At 38.6% G+C, this 24,923-nt stretch overlaps 2 protein-coding genes across 4 annotated transcripts; both read right to left on the bottom strand.

The window, feature by feature from the left end:
* Window positions 1-967: 967 nt before the first annotated feature.
* On the bottom strand, window positions 968-12,887 carry LOC308092511 (troponin I, fast skeletal muscle-like). Its single transcript, XM_080438443.1, has 8 exons — window positions 12,531-12,887; window positions 12,310-12,378; window positions 11,089-11,124; window positions 10,548-10,587; window positions 8,769-8,897; window positions 5,733-5,822; window positions 2,802-2,978; window positions 968-1,280 (listed from the first exon to the last, which is right to left on the bottom strand). Exons 3-8 carry the CDS (start codon window positions 11,094-11,096, stop codon window positions 1,212-1,214), a joined length of 513 nt encoding a protein of 170 aa, XP_080294569.1. The 5' UTR covers window positions 11,097-11,124; window positions 12,310-12,378; window positions 12,531-12,887; the 3' UTR covers window positions 968-1,211.
* A 526-nt stretch (window positions 12,888-13,413) lies between these two features.
* On the bottom strand, window positions 13,414-23,628 carry LOC308092507 (troponin I, fast skeletal muscle-like). 3 transcript variants are annotated; one of them, XM_080438436.1, is made up of 8 exons: window positions 23,497-23,628; window positions 20,345-20,406; window positions 19,679-19,718; window positions 18,789-18,803; window positions 18,117-18,230; window positions 17,507-17,596; window positions 14,803-14,976; window positions 13,414-13,644 (listed from the first exon to the last, which is right to left on the bottom strand). In XM_080438436.1, the coding sequence occupies exons 2-8, from the start codon at window positions 20,350-20,352 to the stop codon at window positions 13,567-13,569; spliced, it is 519 nt and encodes a 172-aa protein (XP_080294562.1). In that variant the 5' UTR covers window positions 20,353-20,406; window positions 23,497-23,628; the 3' UTR covers window positions 13,414-13,566. The 3 variants fall into 3 exon arrangements, with proteins under 3 accessions (XP_080294562.1, XP_080294560.1, XP_080294561.1); XM_080438434.1 differs by lacking the exon at window positions 18,789-18,803 and having other exon boundaries at window positions 13,418-13,644; window positions 18,117-18,245; XM_080438435.1 differs by lacking the exon at window positions 18,789-18,803 and having other exon boundaries at window positions 13,418-13,644; window positions 18,117-18,245; window positions 20,345-20,409; window positions 23,502-23,572.
* Window positions 23,629-24,923: the final 1,295 nt, after the last annotated feature.

Here is a 24,923-nt window from a genome sequence, read left to right as displayed (position 1 = left end):
TGCCTTTTTTCACTGACAAAAAGTAGATAAAAACTAAGCAACGATGACTAAAACTAAGACTAAATATATTGACAATTTTGTCAACAAATAAAAACTAGACTAAAATGTCTAGAGATCCAGTAGAATCCAGTAGAACTAAAGATCCAGTAGAATCCAGTAGAACTAAAGATCCAGTAGAACTGAAATGTTATGTTTTGGTTGCGCTCGGGTGTTGCGCTCTGAAAATAGCAGATCTACAAGCTCACAACGTGTTGTGAGCTTGTAGATTGGCTATTTTCAACATGCAGCCAAGTGTAAAATCAGCCATTACGAGGCCATCAAGGCACCGCCAAAATAATTTTTAGTCGACAAAATCAACTGTAGATTTTAGTCGACTATAAACTTTTGATATTTAGTCGACTAAAACTAGACAAAAACTAAAACATTTCAGATGACTAAAATATGACTAACTAAATGGAATTTTATTCAAAAGACTATGACTAAAACTAAATCAAAATCAACACTGGCCCTACACAGGCGAAAAGTTGTTCACAATTATAATTTTTTAAGACGGGAGAACAGTTTGTCGTGTGCGGACATTCTCTTTTTCTTCACTTGATTATTTTTGGGTCCAGCATCGTGTTTAACCCATTTAGACCCGGAAACCCCTATACGTAACTATACCTTTCAATCCGGGAACCCCTTTTGGGGTAGTTGTTGCTATTGTACAGTATATAGCAACATACATTTTTTGTAATTTTTGAATACAAATTTTGAATAAAAAGTTTTCAGAAAACTTATGTCCGAATTTAGAAGGCGTTTTTAGAATCGGCCTCAGGTCTAAATAGGTTAAAGAACTGTGGGGGATGTGCATGTCCTACCTTTTTTTCACAAGTGAAAAGAAACTCATATGACATCAGCACCATTCAACTGCTACAGTATCTGCAAGATGTTCATACAAAAGTAGCAAACAAACTATGTATTAAATTAAAACTTAATTTATTTAAAGAAGAAACCTGTACATTATTTTCCTCCATCAGAGACATAGCCGTGTACAGTATGTGACCGTATAACAAAACAATAACAACGACAACATACCCCTGACATCAAAGTCAGACCCTGTAATCTACGCCAACATACAACAACAAAATCAGTCAGTCAGACCTCAGATGCAAACATCTACTTCCTTGTCCTTGCCAGCCAGATAGAATCCCATGGTGTCTTTAGTGTCTTTAGCCCTCAAACATCTTCTTCCTGTCAGCCTTATCCTCGACGTTCTGACGCCAGTCGCCAACTGGTGCCTGTTGAGCAGAAAACACACACGTGTTACATAACATAGCAACCCTGACAAGACGTGTTACCCACAGTGTTGATTAGTCTTTTAGATAAAATTCCATTTCGTTTTTGTCATATTTTAGTCACCTGAAATGTTTTAGTTTTTGTCTAGCTTTAGTCGACTAAATCTACAGTTGATTTGGTCGACTAAAATGTATTTTGGCAGGCTTTGATGGCGTCGTAATGGCTGATTTTACACTTTCATCGCAGCGCGTTGTGAGCTTGTAAATCTGCTATTTTCAGAGCGCAGCACCCGAGCGCAACCAAACATAAACTGACTTGTCTTTTAGTTCTACTGGATCTCTTCTCCACTAGTCCCTCCCTAACATTTTTGCCTAAATTTGTTGACGAAATTGTCAATGTATTGAGTCTTAGGTTTAGTCATCGTAGCTTGGTTTTTATTTAGTTTTCGTCAGTGAAAAAAGGTAGTCGATGAACATTTTTCGTTGACGAAATCAACGCTGGTTACCCATAACGACAGTATAATTAGTAACGACAGTATAAAGTATAATTTTTTTGTTTATTTTTTCTCCCCAAAGTAGTCGTCAAAGTAGTCGTCATGCCAATTAATTCCCCCCCCCCACACACGCACACACACACGTCTGTTTGTTGTCACTGCTGTCGTATCCTACTCGCTCACCTGCCCGTGAGGAGCCCCGCACGGGAGGCCTCCGTCCCTACTCCTCCCGCCCAACACTCCCCCCCAGCCCGTAGGAGTACATTTTACGTATGTGTACAGTGACAAATATCATGGATCTCTCTGGACCCCACTTTGAGAACCACTGGCCTAGATTGTGTGTTTTAATTACACACTACTATCGGATCGGTACTCGGTATCAACCGATACGCTAAGTTACGGATATTGGAATCGGTATCGGGAAGGAAAAAATGGTATCGGTACATCTCTAGTAAAAAAAATACAAAAATAAAGAAAAATAAAACAAGGAAAAAAACTCCTATCTATGGTAGTGAGATATCATATGAAAGATAGTTCAAGGATTAGGTTATGTTTTTGTTTGTTATGTCAAATTGACACCAAGGGGCTAGCATCCGGCTTGTAAATTGAGGCTATATAGGAAGTGTGACAGTTCATATGAATGGTCTGTAGTCTCGCTGTTTCACCCCTGCTGGTTGCAGAAGCAACTAGGCTCTATTCAAGCGGAAGGGTTTTTGGTCGAACTTTAAAGTCCTCTTTCAATCACCATGATATGCGTTTTGGTAAATTATGGTCCCATTTATTTTGAAATTAATGATGAAGTAGGGTGTGTTTCTAGGGTTTCTACTGGTTCTTTCTACTGGCCCTCGCTGCGGTTTCGGCCAATAGCGTTAATTTCCGTTTTGCATTTCGGACCGGATATCAACCGGATATAGAAAGATGGGCGTATTTGAAATCGCTGCAAAATAGGCTTCATTTACGGTCTGTAGCAAACCAATGGCGTGACGCTGTCCATATATATATTTTTTTACGGTCTATGATTGACACTCACATCCTCCTCTTTCTTCTCCTTCTTGACCGTCTTCAGGTTGGACCTCAGATCCATGGTGACCTTGTGCTTGCCGCCGAGCAGAGCCGCCAGCATAGCGTCAGCAGACAAACGCACTTTCTTCAGAGCGGGCTTCTTGACTCCGGCCAACTCAACCACTTTCATTTTCAATTCCTCAATCTGGGTAGAGAAAGTATAGAGAAAGGTTATTTGGCCATGTTGTTATTTCTGTGCTCCTGTCCAAACTAAGTTTAGTTTATGGTTGCAAATCATGCCTTTACTTTCATCTCCCATAGCCTGAAGAGAGTGATCAGAGATGTTGATGTCTCTTAACACATTAAGACCGGGCGGGAACGCATCCGTGCCATTTGAAGATTTCTTTGGCTATTCAAAAATAGCAGATGAGCTTGTAGGTCTGCTATTTTTTTTGAAAAATCGTGATTTTCTTTTTTGCAAATCTTTGAATATATATGTATGTTTTAAAGCGAACATTTTTAACCCCGATCTGTGCTTCTGGGGGGTCCCTGGAACAACCTATTTTGAGATGGGGGTCCGTGGCCTAATACATGTCATTTTGGGGGTCCTTGACATGGAAAAGTTGGAGCAGCACTCCAACATACTTGTTATCTAAACATTTTTAGATATGTATTTGGCCGCGGACCCCCATCTCAAAAAATTGTTGTTCCAGGGACCCCCCAGAAGTAAATATTTGAGTTACAAATGTTGTCTTTAAAAATATATGTATTCAATTAAAGATCTGCACAAATATACAAGATTTTTCAAAAATAGCAGATCTACAAGCTCATCGTGCGGCACTCGGTGCATTTTGTTTCCTCCTAACTACCAATTATTTAGCTGGGGAACCCCTGGAACCTCGTGAAGGACCCCTTCACGAAGTTGGTGTCAAGGACCCCCAAAATGTCTTGTCAAGGACCCCTTTTTCGTGTCAAGGACCCCCAAAATTATATGTATTTTGTCCGCCTTCCATCTCAAAATATTTAGTTCCAGGGACCCCCAGAAGCAAAGATTTGAGTTACAAATGTTCTCTTTAAAAAATGTATACAGTGTATTCAAAGATTTGCACACATTTTCACGTTTTTTTTTCCTAAGCGCTGTGAGCTTGTATATCTGCTATTTTTGAATAGCCAACACTAAAATCTAAAATGACACAGATGCTTTCCCCAGCTTTAATGGGTTAATCAACAGTTGGCTATAATGAATACGCTTGCATTACTGAATCCACTACTGGTCGTATGCCATTCAAAATTTAATTGAGTAAAAGTACAAAAGTCTTGGAATCAAAATGTACTTAAAGGTTTCATGACGTTCAGTTTTACCACACATTAAAAGTATTTGTCATGGTCCTTCAAACGTGTATAGAAAGTTTTAACAAAAAATTCCACTCCATTGATCCATGGCAGGTGTTTTTCTCTCACATTTCTAAAGCCTTTTCAACTGCAATGAAAAAATAAATCTTTGCCTGCGGGTGTCGCTGGTGAGGGATTTTGCCTGTCAATCATCACCTCTGCTCCGCCCCCCCCCCCCCCCAAAGGAAAGGATAGGGGAGGGGAGGGGCGAGGAGGAGAGTGGGCGGGATTAATCGGCTGTGAGACCTCACGGCCGAAGGGCCAAGCTCAGATTACTTTTCAGCCTAATTATTCAGAAAACCCCAGACCACAGAAAATCCACTGAATGTTCAAAGTTCCGATTTTTTGGGTGTAATTGAGGTCATAAAACCCCCCAAAAAACATAAAAAATAAAAAAGGGAAAATGAATGTCATAGAACCTTTAAAATACCTAAAGCAGAAAGTACTCATTATGCAAAATGTCCCATTTCACAAGTTTTCAAATGTATGAAAATCTTTTGAAAATAGCCGATCTGCAAGCTCACAATGCGTCGCATTGTGAGCTTGTTGATCGGCTATTTTCAAATGGCCGAAATGTATATAGGGCTGAAGTGGTTAATGTATGTTTTGTAATAATAATCAAAATCTACAAAGTAACTATAGTAACTAAAGTTTTCAAAAGATTGTAGTGGAGTAAAAGTACAATATTTGCCTCTGAGATGTAGTGGAGTAGAAGCAAAAGTACAGAAAATTTGGAAGTACTCCAGTAAAGTAAAAAAATACCTCAAAATTGTACTTAAAGGACGACTTCACCCATCTTCATATAATTGGTCGTCACTAATGTTCGTTATAATATGGCACCTTTTTGTCTACTCGCTCTGTGTCTCAGAGAAGGGCTGTGGACAGTGACATCATCGATGGGGAATGCAAGCTAATAGAAATCGCAGGCCTTCTATTACTGGAAAGTTAGCATGCTATAATGGAAGCCATTGTACTCACGTTTATAAAAAATTAAATATATTTTTTTAAATCTTGTTTGGAAAAAAAAATCACACCCTGTGTGAAGTGGGCGGTGTCTTGCTAGCTAATCACAATACTGAATGGAGTCAACCAATCATGTACAAAAAATAAATACATTTATTGAAACACTCTTTATGATGGAAGAAACCATAACGTAAAAAAAAACATATTTATGGTTTTTTTAAAGTTATGGTTTCTTATATAGGGCTATGCACATGTGTCATGTGACACTGGCCAATCACAGTCCTGAATTTTGGGCGTTTTTTTTCACCGCCCAAAAACCTGCATAACGATGATGTCACTGGTACAGTACTTGAGTAAATGTACTTAGTTACTTTACACCACTGGTGAGCGATGCGTATGCAATGAAGTATGAATGAGGCTTCGGGCAGTGTTCTCACGATGTTTTGTGACAGTGTCGTCACAGTGTTTTGTGACAGTGTCGTCACGGTGTTTTGTGACAGTGTCGTCACAGTGTTTTGTGACAGTGTCGTCACGGTGTTTTGTGACAGTGTCGTCACAGTGTTTTGTGACAGTGTTGTCACAGTGTGTTCCCTGTATACTGTACCTCCTTGTCGCCCTTTACAACTTTGGCCTCGATATCGTATCTCTCCTCATCAGAGTGGTCAACGGCTTGGAAAAGCTTCTTGCAGATTTCCTGTTAAGATGCAAACAAACATACAGCATGTTAGCAGCACATAACGTAGACATTCTATTGCTGCTGCAGTTTGTCACTTAAGCCCTACAGTATATATACAGTATACTATACGTTGTCGTATGCCAAATAGCGATGAAATCTCACATGTCGTTGCATCGCGATGTGTTTAAGAACTTTTTTTTTTTACTATTTTTGAAGAATAACAAATATATATAATTAATTGATTTTTGTATTGCTTTCAAATCTGTTGTACATTTCGAAATATATGAATTTTTGGCTATTTCTTGATTTTGTTCAACATTTTTGAACATTTAGAATTTTTTCTATTTTTTGAACATTGACTTGTTTCACTAATATACCTCAGGGCTGTGTCACACTGTATCCAGAGTGCTTACAATGTGGGATGGCTGCAAAGTGTGCATGACTAACAGCTATTATACAACAGGTAGTTCCGGCCAAGCAATCTGGTTTGTTGAAATGGGCTCTCGAGCCGCGCTTAAACGAGCATGACGGCACACCTAGCCGTTCTTAAATTGTATTTGTTCATACCGACAGCCGTAATTGAAAACTATTCTAATTATAAATATCAGCTGTGCTGATCAGACAGTCTTGGCAGAGCAGCGCTGATGAGCACAGCTGATATGTATGCACAAATGCATTTAGGCATTCATTTAGAGATGGTACAAGCGGAACTCTGCGGACTTTTAACATGAATTCTGTGAAAATGGGACTCGGTACTCTCCAGAGCCTACGCCTAAAAAACTATGTCTGACTTTCACACGTCCTTATTAACCACTTAAACCCCAGCATCCTTATAGTGGGAAATAGAAAATAGCAGATCGACAAGCGTTGTGAGCTCTGTCGATCGGCTATTTTCAGCGAAAGCTTTCCCCACAATAACAGAAAACAGAAAAGACCCTAGTATAGAGCCCTGAGGGACTCCGGTCAACCATACAGGGTTGAAAGGGATAGTTCACCCCCCAAAATGTTTTTTTTCCCCTATTGATTAGTCACCCCATGGAGACTTGAATTCATGGATATTTTTTAAGACAATAATTTGATTTGAATTTGGATTTTTAAGCCAATAATTTGCTGACCGGCAGCGGTTCCGGTAGGAGACACAAAGAGTCTCCTTTGTGTCTCCTACCGGAACCGCTGCCTACCGGTCCGCTAGTAATCAAATTATTGGCTTAGGAATGCGACAAAAACAAAAGAATATCTGTGAATTCAAGTCTCCATGGGGTGACTAATCGATAGAAAAAAAGTCATCAATCAATCAATCAACAGTGCTGGAAAAAGTACTCAAATGTTTTACTTAAGTAAAAGTATCAATACTGCAATATAGAAATACTCTTTTTACAAGTAAAAGTTCGGAATTAAAGATTTACTTGAGCAAAAGTACAAAAGTATTGGTATCAAAATGTACTTGAAGTGAAAATAGCCGATCTACAAGCTCACAATGCGACGCATTGTGAGCTTGTAGATTGGCTATTTTCAAATGGCGAAAAGTATATAGGGCTGGAGTGGTTAATGTATGTCTTGTAATAATGATCAAAATCTACAAATTAACTAGTAACTAAAGTTCAAATAATTGTAGTGGAGTGAAAAGTACAATATTTTCCTCTGAGATGTAGTGGAGTAGAAGTAAAAGTATTGAAAATGGGAAATACTCCAGTAAAGTAAAAGAAATAATACATTTTTAACACTATGTGGTATATACAACTCGGCACAATGGATTTAGATGACTCATCGTTAATTTTCCACTTCAGAGAGACTGTCTTGTTGGTCAGAAATTCTCAGAATCTACTTTCATTTGAGGTCATTAGCAAAATGGCACCCGAGCGAACATACTTCTCTTATTAGATACTCATAAAGAGACTAGGCTGCATTCCAATCCACACATGTCCTCTGTGCTTGACCCTCTGCCCTTGGAAATACTTTGAGACACATTGAGAGCAGCTTGTCATTGTTGGAAGTGTAGTGTATTTTATTTTATTTATTTATATTTTTTAAATGTTTTATATTTTTTAAATGCAACTTCAACTGCGTACACAAATATTATGTTCCACTGGTTTCAAATAGGTGGTTTCACTGTCATTTTCAAAGTATAAATAGAGGCTATGGCGGGAATCAAATGGCGAGGTATTATGTGCAATTTAGAACCCCAAAGTGTGCAGTATAGCAGAACGGTTCTCTCCACCCGTGGAGGGACATTCTGCGTAACTTTTACTTTTGATGTTTTAAGTACATTTTGACACCAATACTTTTCTACTTTTAAATTTTGAATTCCGAATGTTGACTTGTAACAGAGTATTTCTACAATGCAGTATTGGTACTTTCACTTAAGTAAAATATTTGGACTTTTTCCACCACTGAAAATGGCAGCTCTGCAACACGAACGCATTGTGAGCTTGTAGAGCAGAGAAGAGATTTGGTGTAGAGGGTAAAAAGGAAGGGTGACCAAGTATAGACCGGCCCGGTCAACTAGGGGTAAGTGTTTAAGATGATGACAGCACAACAGCCAGTTTGTAATGGGATTCATAGTGGATTCTTGCACTTTATTCTTTGCTCTTTGCACTGTTTACGCCACTGTTTCCCAAACAGTGGGTCGAGACCCACGTTTGGGTCACGGACCAATTTTAAAGGGTCACGTATAAATCCCCTTTTTTCATCTCCTAAATTATTTCAAAAGATTTTTAACTTTTCATCAATTAAAAACAATTCCATCACAATGCGTCGGACTCAAAATAGTCAGAGAAGACATAAAACACCATAAAAACACCACCAGGGGGCTTAATGAAGTTCTATCAACCTCATAGACACATGAAAAACAGAAAAAGTGCAAAACCATGGCACCACCTCTTTAAGCAAAAAATGGGAATACTTTTTCCACTACTGATTGTGGGTAAAAGTGTGTCTACCGGCGGTATCTTCCTGGTGTCTTACCATGAGCGCTGCCTGGTCTCCACTCATGGATGGCTCGGGGCAGTTCTCATTCAGGTAGGCTACCCTCGCGTCTTGGACTTCCTTCTTCTCGTTTGCTATCCAATCAGCTGCAATGACGAGCATCAAACTCTGGAGGGGGAAAGATTTTTAGATAGTTATTTAGACGGATGCCAGGTTCGTTTGTTGACCTGGCATCCTATAGTGCATCGGTTCTCAAAGTGGGGTCTGGGGAGGGGGGGGGGGGGGTCAGGGGGTCCCCAGCAACATGTGTTAATATAGCATCACAATAACTTTAACCACTTTAACCTTTTATACTTTGGCTATTTAAAAATAGCAGATATACAAGCTCATAGCACGGCACCGAGTGCCACACTATGGGCGTGTAGATCTGCTATCTTTGAAAAAACGTGATGTGCGCAAATCTTTGAATATATATATATTTAAAATATTTGAATATATATATTTTTAAAGCTAATATTTGTAACTCAAATCTTTGCTTCTGGGGGTCCCTGGAACCAAATATTTTTAGATGGGGGTCTGCAGCCAAATACATCATTTCGGGGGTCCTTGACATGAAAAAGTTTGAAACTATACACACTATAGCAGTGGGTTTCAATGTACAGATTTTGTTTTTTTTATATTATACTGTTTAGACTGATGGTAGGTTATTGGTTTGCCTATGATCCTAGATTACTGTCTCTATGCATCTGATGTATTACCTCGTGTTTACCTTGCTTACTGTAAATCGCTCTGAATTTAGAGCGTCTGCTAAATGCCTACATTGTAAAAGTGGTCGATAAAACTGTCAAGTTTACAGCTATCGGAAAACATTGAAGCACATTGTAATATTATTACTTGGATGCATTTACCTCTATCATAGTAGGCCTAGTAAAAGAAAAAAAAGTGCCATGGTCTTGATTTAGTCAAAATGATTGATCCATGTGGCCACACTGTATTACAGCATTGGTTCTCAAACTTTTTCATGTCAATGACCCCATAGTTAGCCACAGAACCTTATTTGAAAAGACCCCCCCCCCATACGAAAATATTTGTGTTATTGTTTCTTTCTTTCGATATCATTCCTATAACATGTTCAAAATGTTTCAAAAATGCAGATCTACAAGATCATGACGCATCACATCATGACACACATTGTGAGCTTGTAGTTAGCCAAAATGTAAAATAGGTTTAAAGTGGTTAAACTATTCATCATTTTGCTGGGGACCCCCCCGGGGACTCCAGACCCACTCCGAGGACCACTACTGTACACAGTGTGTTGTTTATTAGCGATTATCGGGAAATGATTGGATTGTTGAACGTAGGGATGGGACGATAATCATTATCATCGTTTTTCATGATAAAAAAACGCTCACAATAATCGTATCGCGCAGAGATTTTAATTTATCGTGAAATTGTCCTCCGTCATACGCTGGGATCAATTCACCTTTGCCGATACCAAACCCTCTATAATTGGTAAAGCTGACCTGTAAAGAACGTACTCGATACTCTCTACCAAATATCTTTGCCAAACATAGCTGATCTACAAGCTCACAACGCGTCGCAGCGCGTTGTGAGCTATGTTTGGCAAACGTTCCGGCCCCAGAATATGGATGCTGGGGTTCTAGTGGTTAACAGAAGTGGCATTTTTCAGAGTTTTAAGCAGATTTTTGATTATCGCGATAATATCGTCAATCGCAATTATTTTGGTCGCAATAAAAAAAAATTCATCTATTTTGGGATGTAAAACCATGGCTTTTACACCCCAGTGTCGACGCTTACCTTCAGATGAGACCTGCGGCTAGAGGTCATCTTTTTGTGCCTGTAACAAAAATACGTATTTATGATTAAATATAATACAATCCAATGCATTACAGGTCTGACTAAATAAATACATAAATGCCAGGGAAACTCAGTTAATGAGTACATATTCTTTTCGTATTCTGTATTATAGCCCATTGAGACCTGAGGCTAAAATAGGTTGTTCTCACACTTTTAAGATTTTTTTAAAATAGCATGAAGATGTACAAGCTCATCTGCTATTTTTTGAACATTTAATGTTCAAAAAAATAGCAGATGAGCTTGTACATCTGCTATTTTTGAATAGCCAACGCAAAAATCCAAAATGACACGGATGTTTTCTCGGTTTTAATGGGATATTCCTTAGGTGCATCTGATTAGATTTTCACTTCAGGTGATAAAACTGGCAATTTGTGATTATTATTATTTCTAAGTTCATTGATAAGATAGGTAATGACATGAAATGGCCAGCATTACATCCGGTCAATGTCGTATGTCTTTAAATCAAGAAAAGAATACTTACTCAGTCATGTTTGCGGTTTGTTTGTTGGTTCACACCCTGTTTAAAAGGAGGAAAACTTAATTCAGTAAAGCAAATATCTTACACATGCAGTGGCAGGAGGTCCAGTGACACTTGTTCACACATGAAGAACATGACACTGCGGCTCCTGTCTTACTATTGATCAATCACGGCACCATGAAACGCGATCCATTTAGCAATCGTTAAAAACCTGTTGCCGCAATTCAAAATCAAGCTAATTTTGGACGGCGGGGTCAAATACCCGCCCTTTCACTTAGCAGTTGCCCTGCCGCACATGAGTTTCCATTTGGTATTTGGACTTCCCAGAAGTTCCCAGACTGCAGTTCAGAGCGGCTCCAAAGAAAATACCAATATAGGAACAAAATATGCGGAGCGCAGCACGCAGAGAGCGGAGCGGAGCACGCATGAGAGCCTTTAACACAGAATTCAACCGCCTCAAGACTTGAGCATAACACACTTTTACTCACGTACGCACCGGCCCATTCCAGGAACTATACTGGCCATGCATCAAAATAGCCGTAATTGTGAATGCCAAGACAATGTGGCAACCGGGTTCATATCAAGACGATGAGGCCATAGCAGCACATTTAAAAGATTGTTTTTGGTAAAAGCTATAAATCACATATCTTTAATCCTCGTCTCATTTTTAAGCCAACAATAAAAAAAGATGGATTAATTTATCAGGAAAATAATTTCCAGGCTGATAACAAATCTAATCTACTTTCTGACACAACAACTGAGCATTGAACTGTATCTGAACATTTATTATATTAGTAATCCTCAAGCAAGAAACAATAATATGAATTAATTAAATAAGAAATTATAGTTTTAGGTTTTAATTTCAAACTGATTTACCATTTAGCCGTTACCGTACGGCCATGCATGCCCAAGTGACAAAAAAATCCTACATCACACAAGTCATATCGTATAATATCTCAGGTGCCAAATGACAACTCGATCCCAATTCCTATCGCGCAAACAGGTCACAGGTCACACCTCAGCATTGCATCGCACTATTAAACACACCAAAAAAAACATAAAACATGCTCTATTGAAATTAACTTCAACCACTAACATTATGACACCCTCTTCCCCTGTTGATTGACCCTGGATCTTTTATATCTGTTCATTTCTAATAACAGTGGAAACTGTGCTCTAGTGTTAATAACCTCAGGAATACCGAGAAAAAGGAGAGACTCTCACCTACGGTACTGTAACGTGAAGACAGAGGACAGGAGGACAGGACAAGACGCGTTGGAAGAAGGGGAGACACTGGCAAGTCACAAACAGAAAAGATTAAACAGGGTATATAGGGTGTTAAGTGTTGGCTCAGCAGAAACCCTAAGCCCTCTTTATGGAAGTCGAGTCAGTTCAGACCAATAGGCCAACGGGGACCAAAATACCACCATACCTCTCCAACTCACCTCGTAAATTTTCATCGAGGAAGTTGTCTCCTGGGAGAGCCTATCGGGTTTCCCTCTCCTCCACAGTCGAGTTATGAAGGAATACAATAAAACTTGCATACACATTTTGGGTGGGGTGGAGGACTGGAGGGGGGGCGGGGGGGCGAGGGGGTCTGAAGATATGCCAAACATGCTGTTTAGATAATACATTTAAACAATGCCTGGATGGAACATTTTTTTGCTGATATTTACATATTTCGGAAACTTTCATGGCTAATGAAAAATACTGTCATCGTGAAAAATTATATTATGCATAATACTACAAAATTCTGCAATTTTAAAATGTGATTACATTTTCATTTCATAAGTTTTCATAATGAAAGGGTAAAATGACAAAGTACCACTCACCTCTTGTACGGCTTGATGACCTAAATATTACTTTAATTTAAAAGAAAATGGAACTTAAAGAGATTCATTTGGTGAATTGAATGTAGTGAAAATAATCACAATTGTGCAGGAGAGCTGAGTTGACTGCAAGGTTCTTTGCTGACATCTTGTGGTTTAGCATCATAATAGTATTCGGCATATCTTTTTTGGGTGAGCATTTTCAGGGGGGAAAAAAACTATAATTATCCCAAAAAATCTTAAGAATTTCAAAAAAGTGTTAAATGTTAAAAAAAAATCAAAAATACCACATGGACAAGCTCACAAAGCATCACTGACCTGTTGGCTATTTTCGCTATTCGCTATTCGTCATACAATAAAGTACAGCATAGGGCTTGTTCAAACAATGTGGAGAAAAAAGTGACAGATCTTTGTACAACAAAAATATATGTATGACTATAAAATACTGGTAGGCCTAGTAAACTCTCTCAATCGTTCATTTCTAATGACCATCTGAGAAAGACTGAAGGGTTACAGTGAGGATTTATTCAAAAAAATTAAATAGACAACATGTTATTTCCAGTTTTGTGAAAAAAAAAGGTGAAATGCAACTGTATTGTTCCTCAAAAAACAAAAACAAAACAGTGGCCTCCGAGAAGAATCACGTCAAAGTCTATGTAGCTGTCTCAAACATCTTCTTCCTGTCAGCTTTGTCTTCAATGTTCTTACGCCAGTCGCCAGCATCTACAACCTGCATGACATAAAAACATATTCATGTATCAGACAGGAATCTTCACTTTCTCTGCTCGTCTATCGTCTCCCTCTCCCAGTGGAGAGAGATAACTGCAACGATTTCCGAACTACAGTCATAGGAAGGATAAACATCACAAATTACAGAATCTCGCCCTAAAGACTTGTTGATGTTCATTCTTCCTATGACTGTATCTCAGAGTTCCCCCCAGATTTGGCACAAACATGGGGATGAATTCATTCTACTGTTATGCCACCAAAAATGTGGAATGCCCTACCAACAGCCAGAAATAAGTGTAACTCCCCCTACCCTCCTTCAAAGACCGCCATAAAAGAGCACCTGTCTGGACCTACAGTAGACAAGTGTTCTAGCCGACGAGCACTTAGAATTGTAGGAATTGTAGGCATTACATTTAGTATGACTCGGTTCCACGGATAAATACAATGTTTGCCTCTTCCTTACGTAATATTTGACAATTTTGGCCAATTTGGTATTAAAAAGTCATTAAAAGTTTCATGACGTTCAGTTTTACCACACATTAAAAGTCTTTGTCATGGTCCTTCAAACGTGTATAGAAAGTTTTAACAAAAAATTCCACTCCATTGATCAATGGCAGCTGTTTTTCTCTCACATTTCTAAAGCCTTTTCAACTGCAATGAAAAAATAAATCTTTGCCTGCGGGTGTCGCTGGTGAGGGATTTTGCCTGTCAATCATCGCCTCTGCTCTGCCCCCCCTCCGCGAGGAGGAGAGTGGGTGGGATTAATCGGCTGTGACCTCACTGCCGAAGGGCCAAGCTCAGATTACTTTTCAGCCTAATTATTCAGAAAACCCCAGACCACAGAAAATCCACTGAATGTTCAAAGTTCAGATTTTTTGGGTGTAATTGAGGTCATAAAACCCCCCAAAAAACATAAAAAATAAAAAAAGTGAAAATGAATGTCATAGAACCTTTAAATTGTCACCTTAGACATGTGCAGATACAATGTATACACTTATACTGCATGTTGGTTTGTTTACTGTTGAGTGAGTATGTTGCACATTAAGCTAATCATCTGGGGACCCCCCAAAATAATTATATTTTTGGGGACCCGATCCCCCCCCCACCCCCACCCCCCCAGCTGAAATAGAAGACCTCTAAAGCCGCGGCGGCAACTCACCTCCTCTTTCTTCTCCTTCTTGACCGTCTTCAGGTTGGACCTCATGTCCATGGTGACCTTGTGTTTGCCGCCCAGCAGAGCCGCCAGCATGGCGTCAGCGGACATACGCACTTTCTTCAGGGCCGGCTTCTTGACTCCGCCCAACTCGACCACTTTAAGCCTCAGGTCGGTAATCTGTGCAGAACAGGGCAGATGTTTAAAGACCCACCGCGCTGCCCTGTGTGGCTGATCTGAGGTGGCTGTCTGCAGTTCCACAGATGTCTTCCTCCTCCTAGCCAGCCAAGGCCTCCAACCGCATGCAGTAAGTCCTCTGCGTTTGCCAGTGTTTTTTTTTTAGATGTGCTAGTAGTGTGTGAGATAAGTTACCCATGTTTTCTCACTTATCAAATAAATCACTGTCTTTTAAACTGGTCTTGCCTTGGCTGTGTTTGGGGACTGGAAAGGAGGGAGTACATTTTTATGTCGCACCTGGTGACCCCTAGGCCGGGTCGTAACATTATACAGACCAAATCCTCATGACATCACCACAACCAGAAATGCACAGTATTTGCGTGTAGATAACGCGGGCAGCATCGCATTTGAGCAGTATTATTCATTCATCTTTGTGGAAGAACAGGACACTGATGATATTGTTATTGACTATTAGAAATATAGTAGTTTGGTCTTGACAAAGTATCTTGAGATTTGTTTCAAATGTAAAGTGCAATCTAAATAAATTGTATTATTATTACTTCTGACTATTTTTTTATATTGATAATATTTATCATACAAAACAGAGGCATCATTTCATAAATAAATGTGGGAGGCAATGTTTGGGCATTTCTATACTATGCGGTGATATGCAAGATTCGTATTGTACATTGTGTTTATGTATTTGAGTAAATACTCAAACTCTTATGTTTTACTACAAATTGCCTCATTGCTGTCTGCTTCCAGTGGTGGAAAAAGTACTCAAATGGACATTAAAGGACAACTTTGTTTTTTTACAACCAAGGTTTATGTTTTAGATTGTAATTAAAGTAAATAAAAGATAAGTGTTAAAAAAATTAAATGTACTGCTTTCTATAGTTTTAGAAATTTTCGGGATTTTTTTTACAGTGGGCGAGGGCATTCTGTCCGGGGGCTAAATATGTCTTTTTTTATACAATAACCCTGCGTTTTCTTTATTATTATTTACAGTAGCTCTTCTAGACCCCAATAACTCACATCTGGCCATCAAAGACCACAGGACCTTTTTTATTGTGTAAAAAAGGCATATTTAGCCACCGGACAGAATGCCCCCACCCACTGTAAAAAAATTCGCAAAAAATGCTAAAACTATAGAAAGCAGTACATAAATAAAAAATAACACTCATCTTTTATTTACTTTAATTAAAAGCTAAAATATAAACCTTGGTTGTAAAAAAAAAAACAAAGTTGTCCTTTAAGTAAAAGTATCAATACTGCAATGTAGAAGCACTCTGTTACAAGTAAAAGTCCGGAATAAAAAATTTACTTGAGTAAAAGTACAAAAGTATTGGTATCAAAATGTACTTCATTTACCAAAAGTAAAAGTACTAAAATGTTTGAAAATAGCAGATCTACAAGTTCACACCGCGAGCGAGCTTGTAGATCGGCTATTTTCAAATAGCCTAGGTATAAAATAGGACTTAAGTGGTTAATGTATGTTTTATAATGTATTCATTTATATCTGCAAAGTAACTAGTAACTAAAATGTTCAAATAATTGTAGTGGAGTAAAAGTACAATATTTTCCTCTGAGATGTAGTGTAGTGGAGTAGAAGTAGAAGTAAAAGTATAGACAATTGGAAATACTCCAGTAAAGTAACAGTACCTCAAAATTGTACTTACTGTAAGTACAGCACTTGAGTAAATGTACTTAGTTACTTTACACCACTGTCTGCTTCAAGGTTCCAAGGCTCAAGGTTTACTTTATTGCGTCTCCCTTAGGAGAAAGGTATCTTCTATATTAAGAGTAATGAAACATGATGATACATATGATATCTGAATGGGTCACATGAGCAGTTATTGGACTGGTCACTAAAGGTGATATAAATAATAATTTACTATCTATAAGAATAGATTTTATTTTGTCTGCCTTGATAGGGAAATAAAGAGGGTATACTGTATAAGCAGCAGGAACTACACGGAAGCGTTCGCTCGCTCTCGCTTGATGGTTTAGCTTGCCAGATTATAGTCCAGTGGCTTAATGGATTTTTTTAAACATTAGCGTTATGAAGCGGATAAAAGCGGCAAATGTTTTCACTTTTTGGCCTATAACTTTTTAACCTTAAATTCCCTGGATTCCTTGGATCACGACACAACTTCTCATAAAGGCCCCGCCCACTTCTGCTTTCAAGATTTTCCGCCATTTTGCGTTATTTTAAAAACACATATTTTGCTACCACTCATACAGATTTGATCAAAAACTCACGCAAAGTCACACAAATTGTCATGCAAAAAAAAAAATGCGGGGACCCCCCTGGGGGTCTCGACCCACAGGTTGAGAACCATTGCATTATCAGACGAATTCTGGGTTTGGTCAAATCATTTGAGGATAAATGTGAACACTAGGGGATGGAAATTGGCATCCTCAAATTTTCAACAAATGTGCTCAGTTACTTTCCACCACTGTTGATCAGAACAGAAATGTACTGTACCTCTTTATAATAATAATAATAATAATAATAATAATAATACTGTACCTCTTTATCGTTCTTTCCCACTTTAGCCTCGTTGTCGTACCTGTCATCATCAATCTTGTCGATGGCTTGCAGCATCTTTTTGCAGACTTCCTATTGGGTGGTATACAGTACATCATTATAACTCAATTGAACAACTTACATTAGGGGTGTGCCGATATATCGTCCCGCGATATATCGCGATACGTTTTCGTGACGATATGTATCGTTTTGGAGAAAAACAAATATCGTTTTGAAAAAGTGCGTATCGTATCTTATCGAAATCGTATCGAAGTTGTGAGCCAAATATCGTATCGTATCGTTTGGTGAAATTCGGCACACCCCTAACTTACATGCAACTAAACAACTAAATGTGTGTGTGTGTGTGTGCGTGTGCGTGTGCGTGTGCGTGTGTGTGTGTGGTCATACAGTACATGATTAAACATTTATTATGAGTGTTGTAATGCCTTATAAGCACATTATAATGCATTATAAATGTGATTATAATGCATTATAGAACCGACCTTTACAAGTGCTACCAGATGCGTTTTTCATGTCAACATGTGTGCTGCTGTCACTGTGAAAAGGGTCCATTGAGCATGCAGAGGTGTGTACTGGTGGCATCTTATCTTACAATCATGGCTGCATGGTCTCCACTCAGATCTGGGTTGGGGCACTGCTCCGCCAAGTGGGAAACTTTGGCCTCCTGGGCCTCCTGGACTTCCTGCGCTATCCAATCAGCTGCAATCTGAAGCATTATGCTCTGCATGGGGGGAGAGAAATCAATCTGAAGCATTATGCTCTGGGAGAGAGAAAACAATCTGAAGCATAAAGCTCTGGGGGAGAGAAATCAATCTGAAGCATTATGCTCTGCATGGGGAGAGAGAAATCAATCTGAAGCATTAAGCTCTGGGAGAGAGAAAACAATCTGAAGCATAAAGCTCTGGGGGAGAGAAATCAATCTGAAGCATTAAACTCTGGGAGAGAGAAATCAATCTGAAGCATTAAACTCTGGGGGAGAGAGAAATCAATCTGAAGCATTAAACTCTGGGGGAGAGAAATCAATCTGAAGCATTAAACTCTGGGGGAGAGAAATCAATCTGAAGCATTAAACTCTGGGGGAGAGAGAAATCAATCTGAAGCATTAAGCTCTGGGGGAGAGAAATCAATCTGAAGCATTAAGCTCTGGGGGAGAGAAATCAATCTGAAGCATTAAGCTCTGGGAGAGAGAAATCAACAGGAAGCATTAAGCTCTGGGAGAGAGAAATCAATCTGAAGCATTAAGCTCTGGGAGAGAGAAATCAACATGAAGCATTAAGCTCTGGGAGAGAGAAATCAACATGAAGCATTAAGCTCTGGGGGAGATATAATGTCTCTGTCCAAAACTATTGTCAGGATTTAAATTCTAAAATAGCATAAGTAGCAGATCACGAAATGCGTCACTTCGCGCCACGTTTTGAGCTTCTACTTTTGATGCTTTTGTGTGACGCTGTAGTATGATCAAGTAGGGCGTTGATTTACGGGAAAAAAAACACAAAAAGTTAGAATGTGGAGATAAGAGGTTTCTGCCCGACAGAGACGATATAAAATTGTTTGGTTTCACTTTGTATGTTTTCCTAAATTGTTGAATTGTTTCCAATTAAAAGTCATGTGACTTTTAATCCTCAGTCCAAGTAAAAGTGAGGAATTTAATCCTCAGTCCTCAGTACAAGTAAAAGTCCGGAATTCAAAATGTACTTGAGTAAAAGTACAAAAGTATTGGCATCAAAATATACTTAAAGTACCAAAAGTAAAAGTACTCATTATGCAGACTGTCCCATTTCAAGTTTTCAAATGTTTTAAACATCTTTTGAAAATAGCAGATCTACAAGCTCACAATGTGTCGCATCACATTGTGAGCTTGTAGATCGGATATTTTCAAATGGCCAAAATGTATATACTGTAGGGTTGAAGTGGTAAATATATGTTTTGTAATAATAATAGAAATATACAAAGTAACTAACAATTTTCAAATAATTGTAGTGGAGTAAAAGTACAATATTTGCCTCTGTGAGATGTAGTGGAGTAGAAGTAAAAGTATTGGAAATTGGAAATACTCAAGTAAAGTACAAATACCTCAACATTTTACTCAAGTACAGTACCTAAGTAAATGTACTTAAATGTTACTTTCCGCCACTGGTCAGTAGTCTGTCTTACCTTCAGATGGTGCTTGCGGCTGGACGTCATTTTCTTATGCCTGTAATGAAAGTTCAACATCACTATGAGCTTGTAAAAGCTATGAGCTATGAGCTTGTAAAAGTTTGAGTACCACTGCTATTATAGCAACATACTTTTGATGCTTTTTAAACTGTTAGGATTTAGAAGACATTTGTAGAATCCCACAGAAGGAAAGATTTGAGTTCACTTTAAAAAAATATATATATTCAAGATTTGACACATTTTCATTATTTAAAAAAAATCTTATGGCAGATCTAGCTCATAGCGTGGCACTCGGTGCCGCACTATGAGCTTGTATATCTGCTATTTTTGAACAGCCCAAAGTATAAAATAATGGTTATAGCTATACAAATCTAAAATGACGTTCCCGGTCTTAACGTATCACTTTTAAAATAAGTATCTCTAAGCAACAGAGATGAAAAATACTTTCAATACTTTATTATTACACAAGCCATGGTTATGGTAACCCTTTTATCATATGGTAACCCTTTTATCATATGGTAACCCTTTTATCATATGGTAACCCTTTTATCAAAGTAAGTTCAGTCAGTTAAACTATGTTAGGTATCATTATAATTTTACAATCGTTTACAAAGTAAAGTGATACAGGTTTAAAACCCTGGCAGTGTAGTGTAGTGTACTTACTCAGACATGATGGCTGTTTATTTGGCTTCTGACTCTGGAACCAGGAACAAAATGTAAGACCCCTAAAAAGAAAAGAAAATGAAAAACAGATTAGCACCGTATGGAAGAACCAGCTCAGTGGCCTTGTGGTTTGAGACTGGACCTGAGACTGGAAGGTCGGGGTTTGTTATCCGGCTAGGTCACCCAGTGCCTCCCTGCTTGGCACTCAGCATCAAGGGTTGGATTGGGGGCGTGTACTTGTGCATGATTTATTGAATGAAGTACTTTATTTAGAAAGACATGGAAAAGGTACATGGAAGTACCGTTTACAGTACAAGGTCCTCTAAACTGGATCGCACCAAAAAGCACAATGGCATTGGCTTGTTTAAAATGAGATCCCCACGCACTGAAATCATGATGACATTTAAGAAAACAGACAGATATACACTACTATGCAGAACGTCATACAATCAGCTTACAGGTTACTGGTATGAAAAACAAGAAATATGTACAATAGACAGTTCGAGGAGGGGGGGGGGGGGGGGGGGTGCGTTAGGTTAAGACTTTGACAGGGCCAGTTTGGAGTTGCAGCCTGCTGAAGTTGTTTTTTTTTAGGGCAGTTTTGAAAGTGAGTAGGGTTTTACACTCCTTTACTCCTTTTGGTAGGGCATTCCACATTTTTGTTGAATAGCATGAGAACGAGTTCATTCCCTCGTTTGTGCCAAATCTGGGTTGAAAAACATCAAGCTGCCTCACGCTAAGGAAACAGGAGATAGGCTCCTGCCCTGTGGGCCTCAGGGCTCGGCAAGGCTTACTTTACTTACTGTATAGAAGAACTGTATAATGTATATAATATACAGTATATTACCTTACATGTTCTTCTCTTATTTGTCTACCGTATACTTTAATGAGCAATGAGTTTATAGTTTATTTGCAATTAATGTAGTTAAAAACACATGAGAAAAAGGAAAGGATAAGACAAATTCTTAAAAATATTAGGGTACAGTAACACAAAATAAGAAAGATAATGTGGAAGAGATGCCAAAAAATGGCCTTCCTAGGAAACCTAGAAGTTATATTTTGTCTCATTAGTTAATTAGTGTTTGGCCCTCTCGCTGCCTTCTGTAATGAAATGTGACCCATGTCAGCGGGGTTAAAAGTCACCTGCGTGCCATGGGGTCATGGGGTCATGCATTAGCAGGCTAACTCTGGGTTAGGGCAAAGATGGTTAATTTAGGAAGATAGACCATCCCGACTGGAGCCACTAGAGACAAAATGGTACCCAAATCCTACAAAATGTGTAGGATTTACCATGTAGGATTGACCATTTAATGGTCTCCTAAGTGGGCGCCGGCGTCTGACGGCAAATCTCGCGAACGTCCTATGTTTACTGGTGCTAGACAGGTGTGGAAAGTAAAATGTTGAGGTATTTTTTACTTTACTGGAGTATTTCCAATTTTCTGTACTTTTACTTCTACTCCACTCTCAAAGGCAAATATTATGCTTTTACTCCACTACAAGTATTGGACAACTTTAGCTAGTTACTTTGTAGATTTAGAATATTATTACAAAACATGCATTAACCACTTCAGCCCTATATACATTTCAGCTTTTTGAAAATAATCTACAAGCTCACAATGCGTCGCAAAGCTCACGCACTGTGAGCTTGTAGATCTGCTTATTTTCAAAAGATTTTATTAATGTTATACATTTGAAAACTTGTGAAATGGGTCATTCTGCATAATGAGTACTTTCTACTTTTGGTACTTCAAGTACATTTTGATACCAATACTTTTGTACTTTTACTCAAGTAAATTTTTAATTCCAGACTTGTACTCGTAACTCAAGTAAAACATTTGAGTACTTTTTTCCACCACTGGTGCTAGATCCCGCGAGAGTGTGTTGCTGAGACAGAGTTGATTTTCTCCTGACTCTCTGAAAAAAGCCATTTTAGTATGAAAATCTTGGGATTTCCACCCACTTCACACAGATACGGGAAGTAAACCTATGATGGCATGTCTTGCTATTTCCGTCTTGGTTAACAGTCACCTTCATGGGTCATGCATTAGCAGGCTAATTCTGGGTCAGGGTCACTCACAGTCATGTCAAAGGTCACCACTGGACATGCATATGCAGAATCCTTTACTAGTGGCAACACTATAAGTCTGTCCTGTCTTTGAGTACAAGTAAAAGAACAGTACTTGAGTAAATGTACTTAGTTACTTTACATCTCTGCGTGTGTGACGCTGTAGTGTGATCAAGTAGGGTATTAATGACTAAGCAGTAAATACACGACATCTATCCACAGGTTGGCTGTTGTTCACGTGACAAAGCGGTGACACAACAAACTGCACATTTCCAAAAGTCTCTGGACCAAAATAATAACCAGTTTAATGCAATGAATGTAGCAGTTTGAACAATTGTGTCTGTAATAGTTTTAAATTTTTCCTTTTAACCCATTAAAACCGGGAATGCGTCTGTGTAACCACTTTAACAATTATTTTACACTTTGGCTATTCAAAAATAGCAGATATACAAGATCATTGCCGTACTATGAGCTTGTAGATCTGCTATTTTTTGAAAGATCTTAGAAAATGTGTGCAAATCTTTGAATATATATATATATATGTTTTAAAGCGAACATTTTTAACTCCGATCTGTGCTTCTGGGGGGTCCCTGGAACAACAAATGATGGGGGTCCGCGGCCAAATATATATCATTTTGGGGGTCCTTGACATGAACAAGTTTGAGAACCACTGATTATAGCAACATAATTTTTTTCCAAAAAAAACTGTTTCTACAAAAACTGACATTTGTAGAATCCCCCAGAAGCAAAGATTATTAGATACATTCAAAGATTTGCACACATTTTCAGGATTTCCCCCCAAAAAAATGCAGATCTACAAGCTCATAGCGCCGCACTCTGTGCCGTGCTATGAGCTTGTATATCTGCTATTTTTGAATAGCCAAAGTATAAGATAACGTGTTAAAGGGGTTAAAATCTAAAATGACCGATGCTTTTCTGGTCTAAAAGTTCAGTTTTTTCCCCCAGATATACAAGCCACTAAAGCCATGGTAAAATTATCAAAGATTGCATCCCACTTCTTGTGAAGAATAGCTCTTGATATTATGTTATAAGTACAGAACATAAGGAAAGGAGAAGAGATTCTCACCTACACAGACGTGGTGGTTCAGGAGGAGAGGACTTGGTTGAAGGACTGGCTGACAAACTGGACGAGAGCCACATACAGACCAACAGTGGCATGTGTTGGTGTTTTATGGTGTTTTACTTTGGTTTGGTGGCTCCTCTTTATGGTGCTGTAGGGACGGTCAGTCCAATGGGCTGGTCAGCTCCTGAAATACCTCCATCCTTCTTCTGGCCAGTTGACCTTAGAACTCTGGCTCCTTTGGCCAGACCCTTAGTATAGGATCTTTAGGTAGGTCTTGTTTCAGCATTCAGGACTGACGACGCAATGTGCCTTGTACACAAAACAAGGGAAAAGAAGCAATGGTCAGTGGTGGAAAAAGTACTGCAATGTAGAAATACTCTGTTACGAGTAAAAGTCCGGAATTCAAAATGGACTTGAGTAAAAGTACAAAAGTGTTGGTATCAAAATATACTTAGAGTACAAAAGTAAAAGTGCTCATTTTGCAGAATGTCCCATTTCACAAGTTTTCAAACGTGTAAAATGTATAAAAATCTTTTGAAAATAGCAGATCTACAAGCTCACAATGTGTCGCATTGTGACTTATTGTGAGCTTGTAGATCAGCTATTTTCAAATGGCAGAAATGTATATAGGGCTGAAGTGGTTAATGTATGTTTTGTAATAATAATCAAAATCTACAAAGTAACTTAAGTTTTCAAATAATTGTAGTGGAATAAAAGTACAATATTTGCCTCTGAAATGTAGTGGAGTATAAGTACTGGAAATTGGAAATACTACAGTAAAGTAAAAAACAAAAAAAACACACATACCACACACACACACATGGACATGCATTCATTAAGAAAATAAATAGAATTTTAAGAAAAAACATTGTTATAGCATTTTTCTATCGTGAATAAATGATTGGAAGAGACAATGAACAACAGTTGTGATTCTTAAAAAGTTCTATAAAAGATATGAAGTTAATAGTGGGCCTGGTGTAGTCTTAAGTGCAATAGAGGGGCGACCATAGCTGAGTGGTTAGTGAGCCCGCCTAGGGAGCCAGAGGCCCTGGTTGCCCCAGGTACGATTCCAGGCCACGCCAGCATATGTGTCGATGAAATGAAATTTGTCCCTGAGCAAGACTCTTAACCCCTAATTGCTCACAGGCCCTCATTGGAAACAAGCCCGCAAGGACTTTCATGAACGTCCTGTTAAAAGGAATTATCCTTAACCAGAATAATTTTAAACATTATGTACAGTACATAACCCCACCAAATATTTAACATTATTCAAACTGTTGTAATGATGTCACTTTTATGCCGCCTCAAAATAACACACAGACTTGATGTCAAAATGTAAACAAGTGTTGCTCACCTTCTGCATGACCTTCACAGTGTTCTCTATAAATCAATGTTCTCTTTGAAGTCTCTATGAAGTAGCCTACTTTGAG

The sequence above is a fragment of the Gymnoscopelus braueri genome (genome assembly GCF_963280865.1).
Source record: "Gymnoscopelus braueri genome assembly, chromosome: 9".
Classification (NCBI taxonomy): domain Eukaryota; kingdom Metazoa; phylum Chordata; class Actinopteri; order Myctophiformes; family Myctophidae; genus Gymnoscopelus; species Gymnoscopelus braueri.
This window is presented reverse-complemented; position numbering and strand designations above follow the sequence as displayed.

Bases quoted from the DNA above. Each gene is read 5' to 3' on its own strand.
- LOC308092511 (XM_080438443.1), bottom strand. The intron at 5,823-8,768 runs GTAAGACACCAG...GCATCTTAACAG, and splicing joins GAGACCAGGCAGCGCTCATG to GAAATCTGCAAGAAGCTTTT. The intron at 2,979-5,732 runs GTACAGTATACA...TTCTCTACCCAG, and splicing joins TTGTAAAGGGCGACAAGGAG to ATTGAGGAATTGAAAATGAA.
- LOC308092507 (XM_080438436.1), bottom strand. The intron at 14,977-17,506 runs GTACAGTATTAT...TGTTCTGCACAG, and splicing joins TGGGAAAGAACGATAAAGAG to ATTACCGACCTGAGGCTTAA. The intron at 13,645-14,802 runs GTGAGTTGCCGC...TATGTCATGCAG, and splicing joins AGAAGGAGAAGAAAGAGGAG to GTTGTAGATGCTGGCGACTG.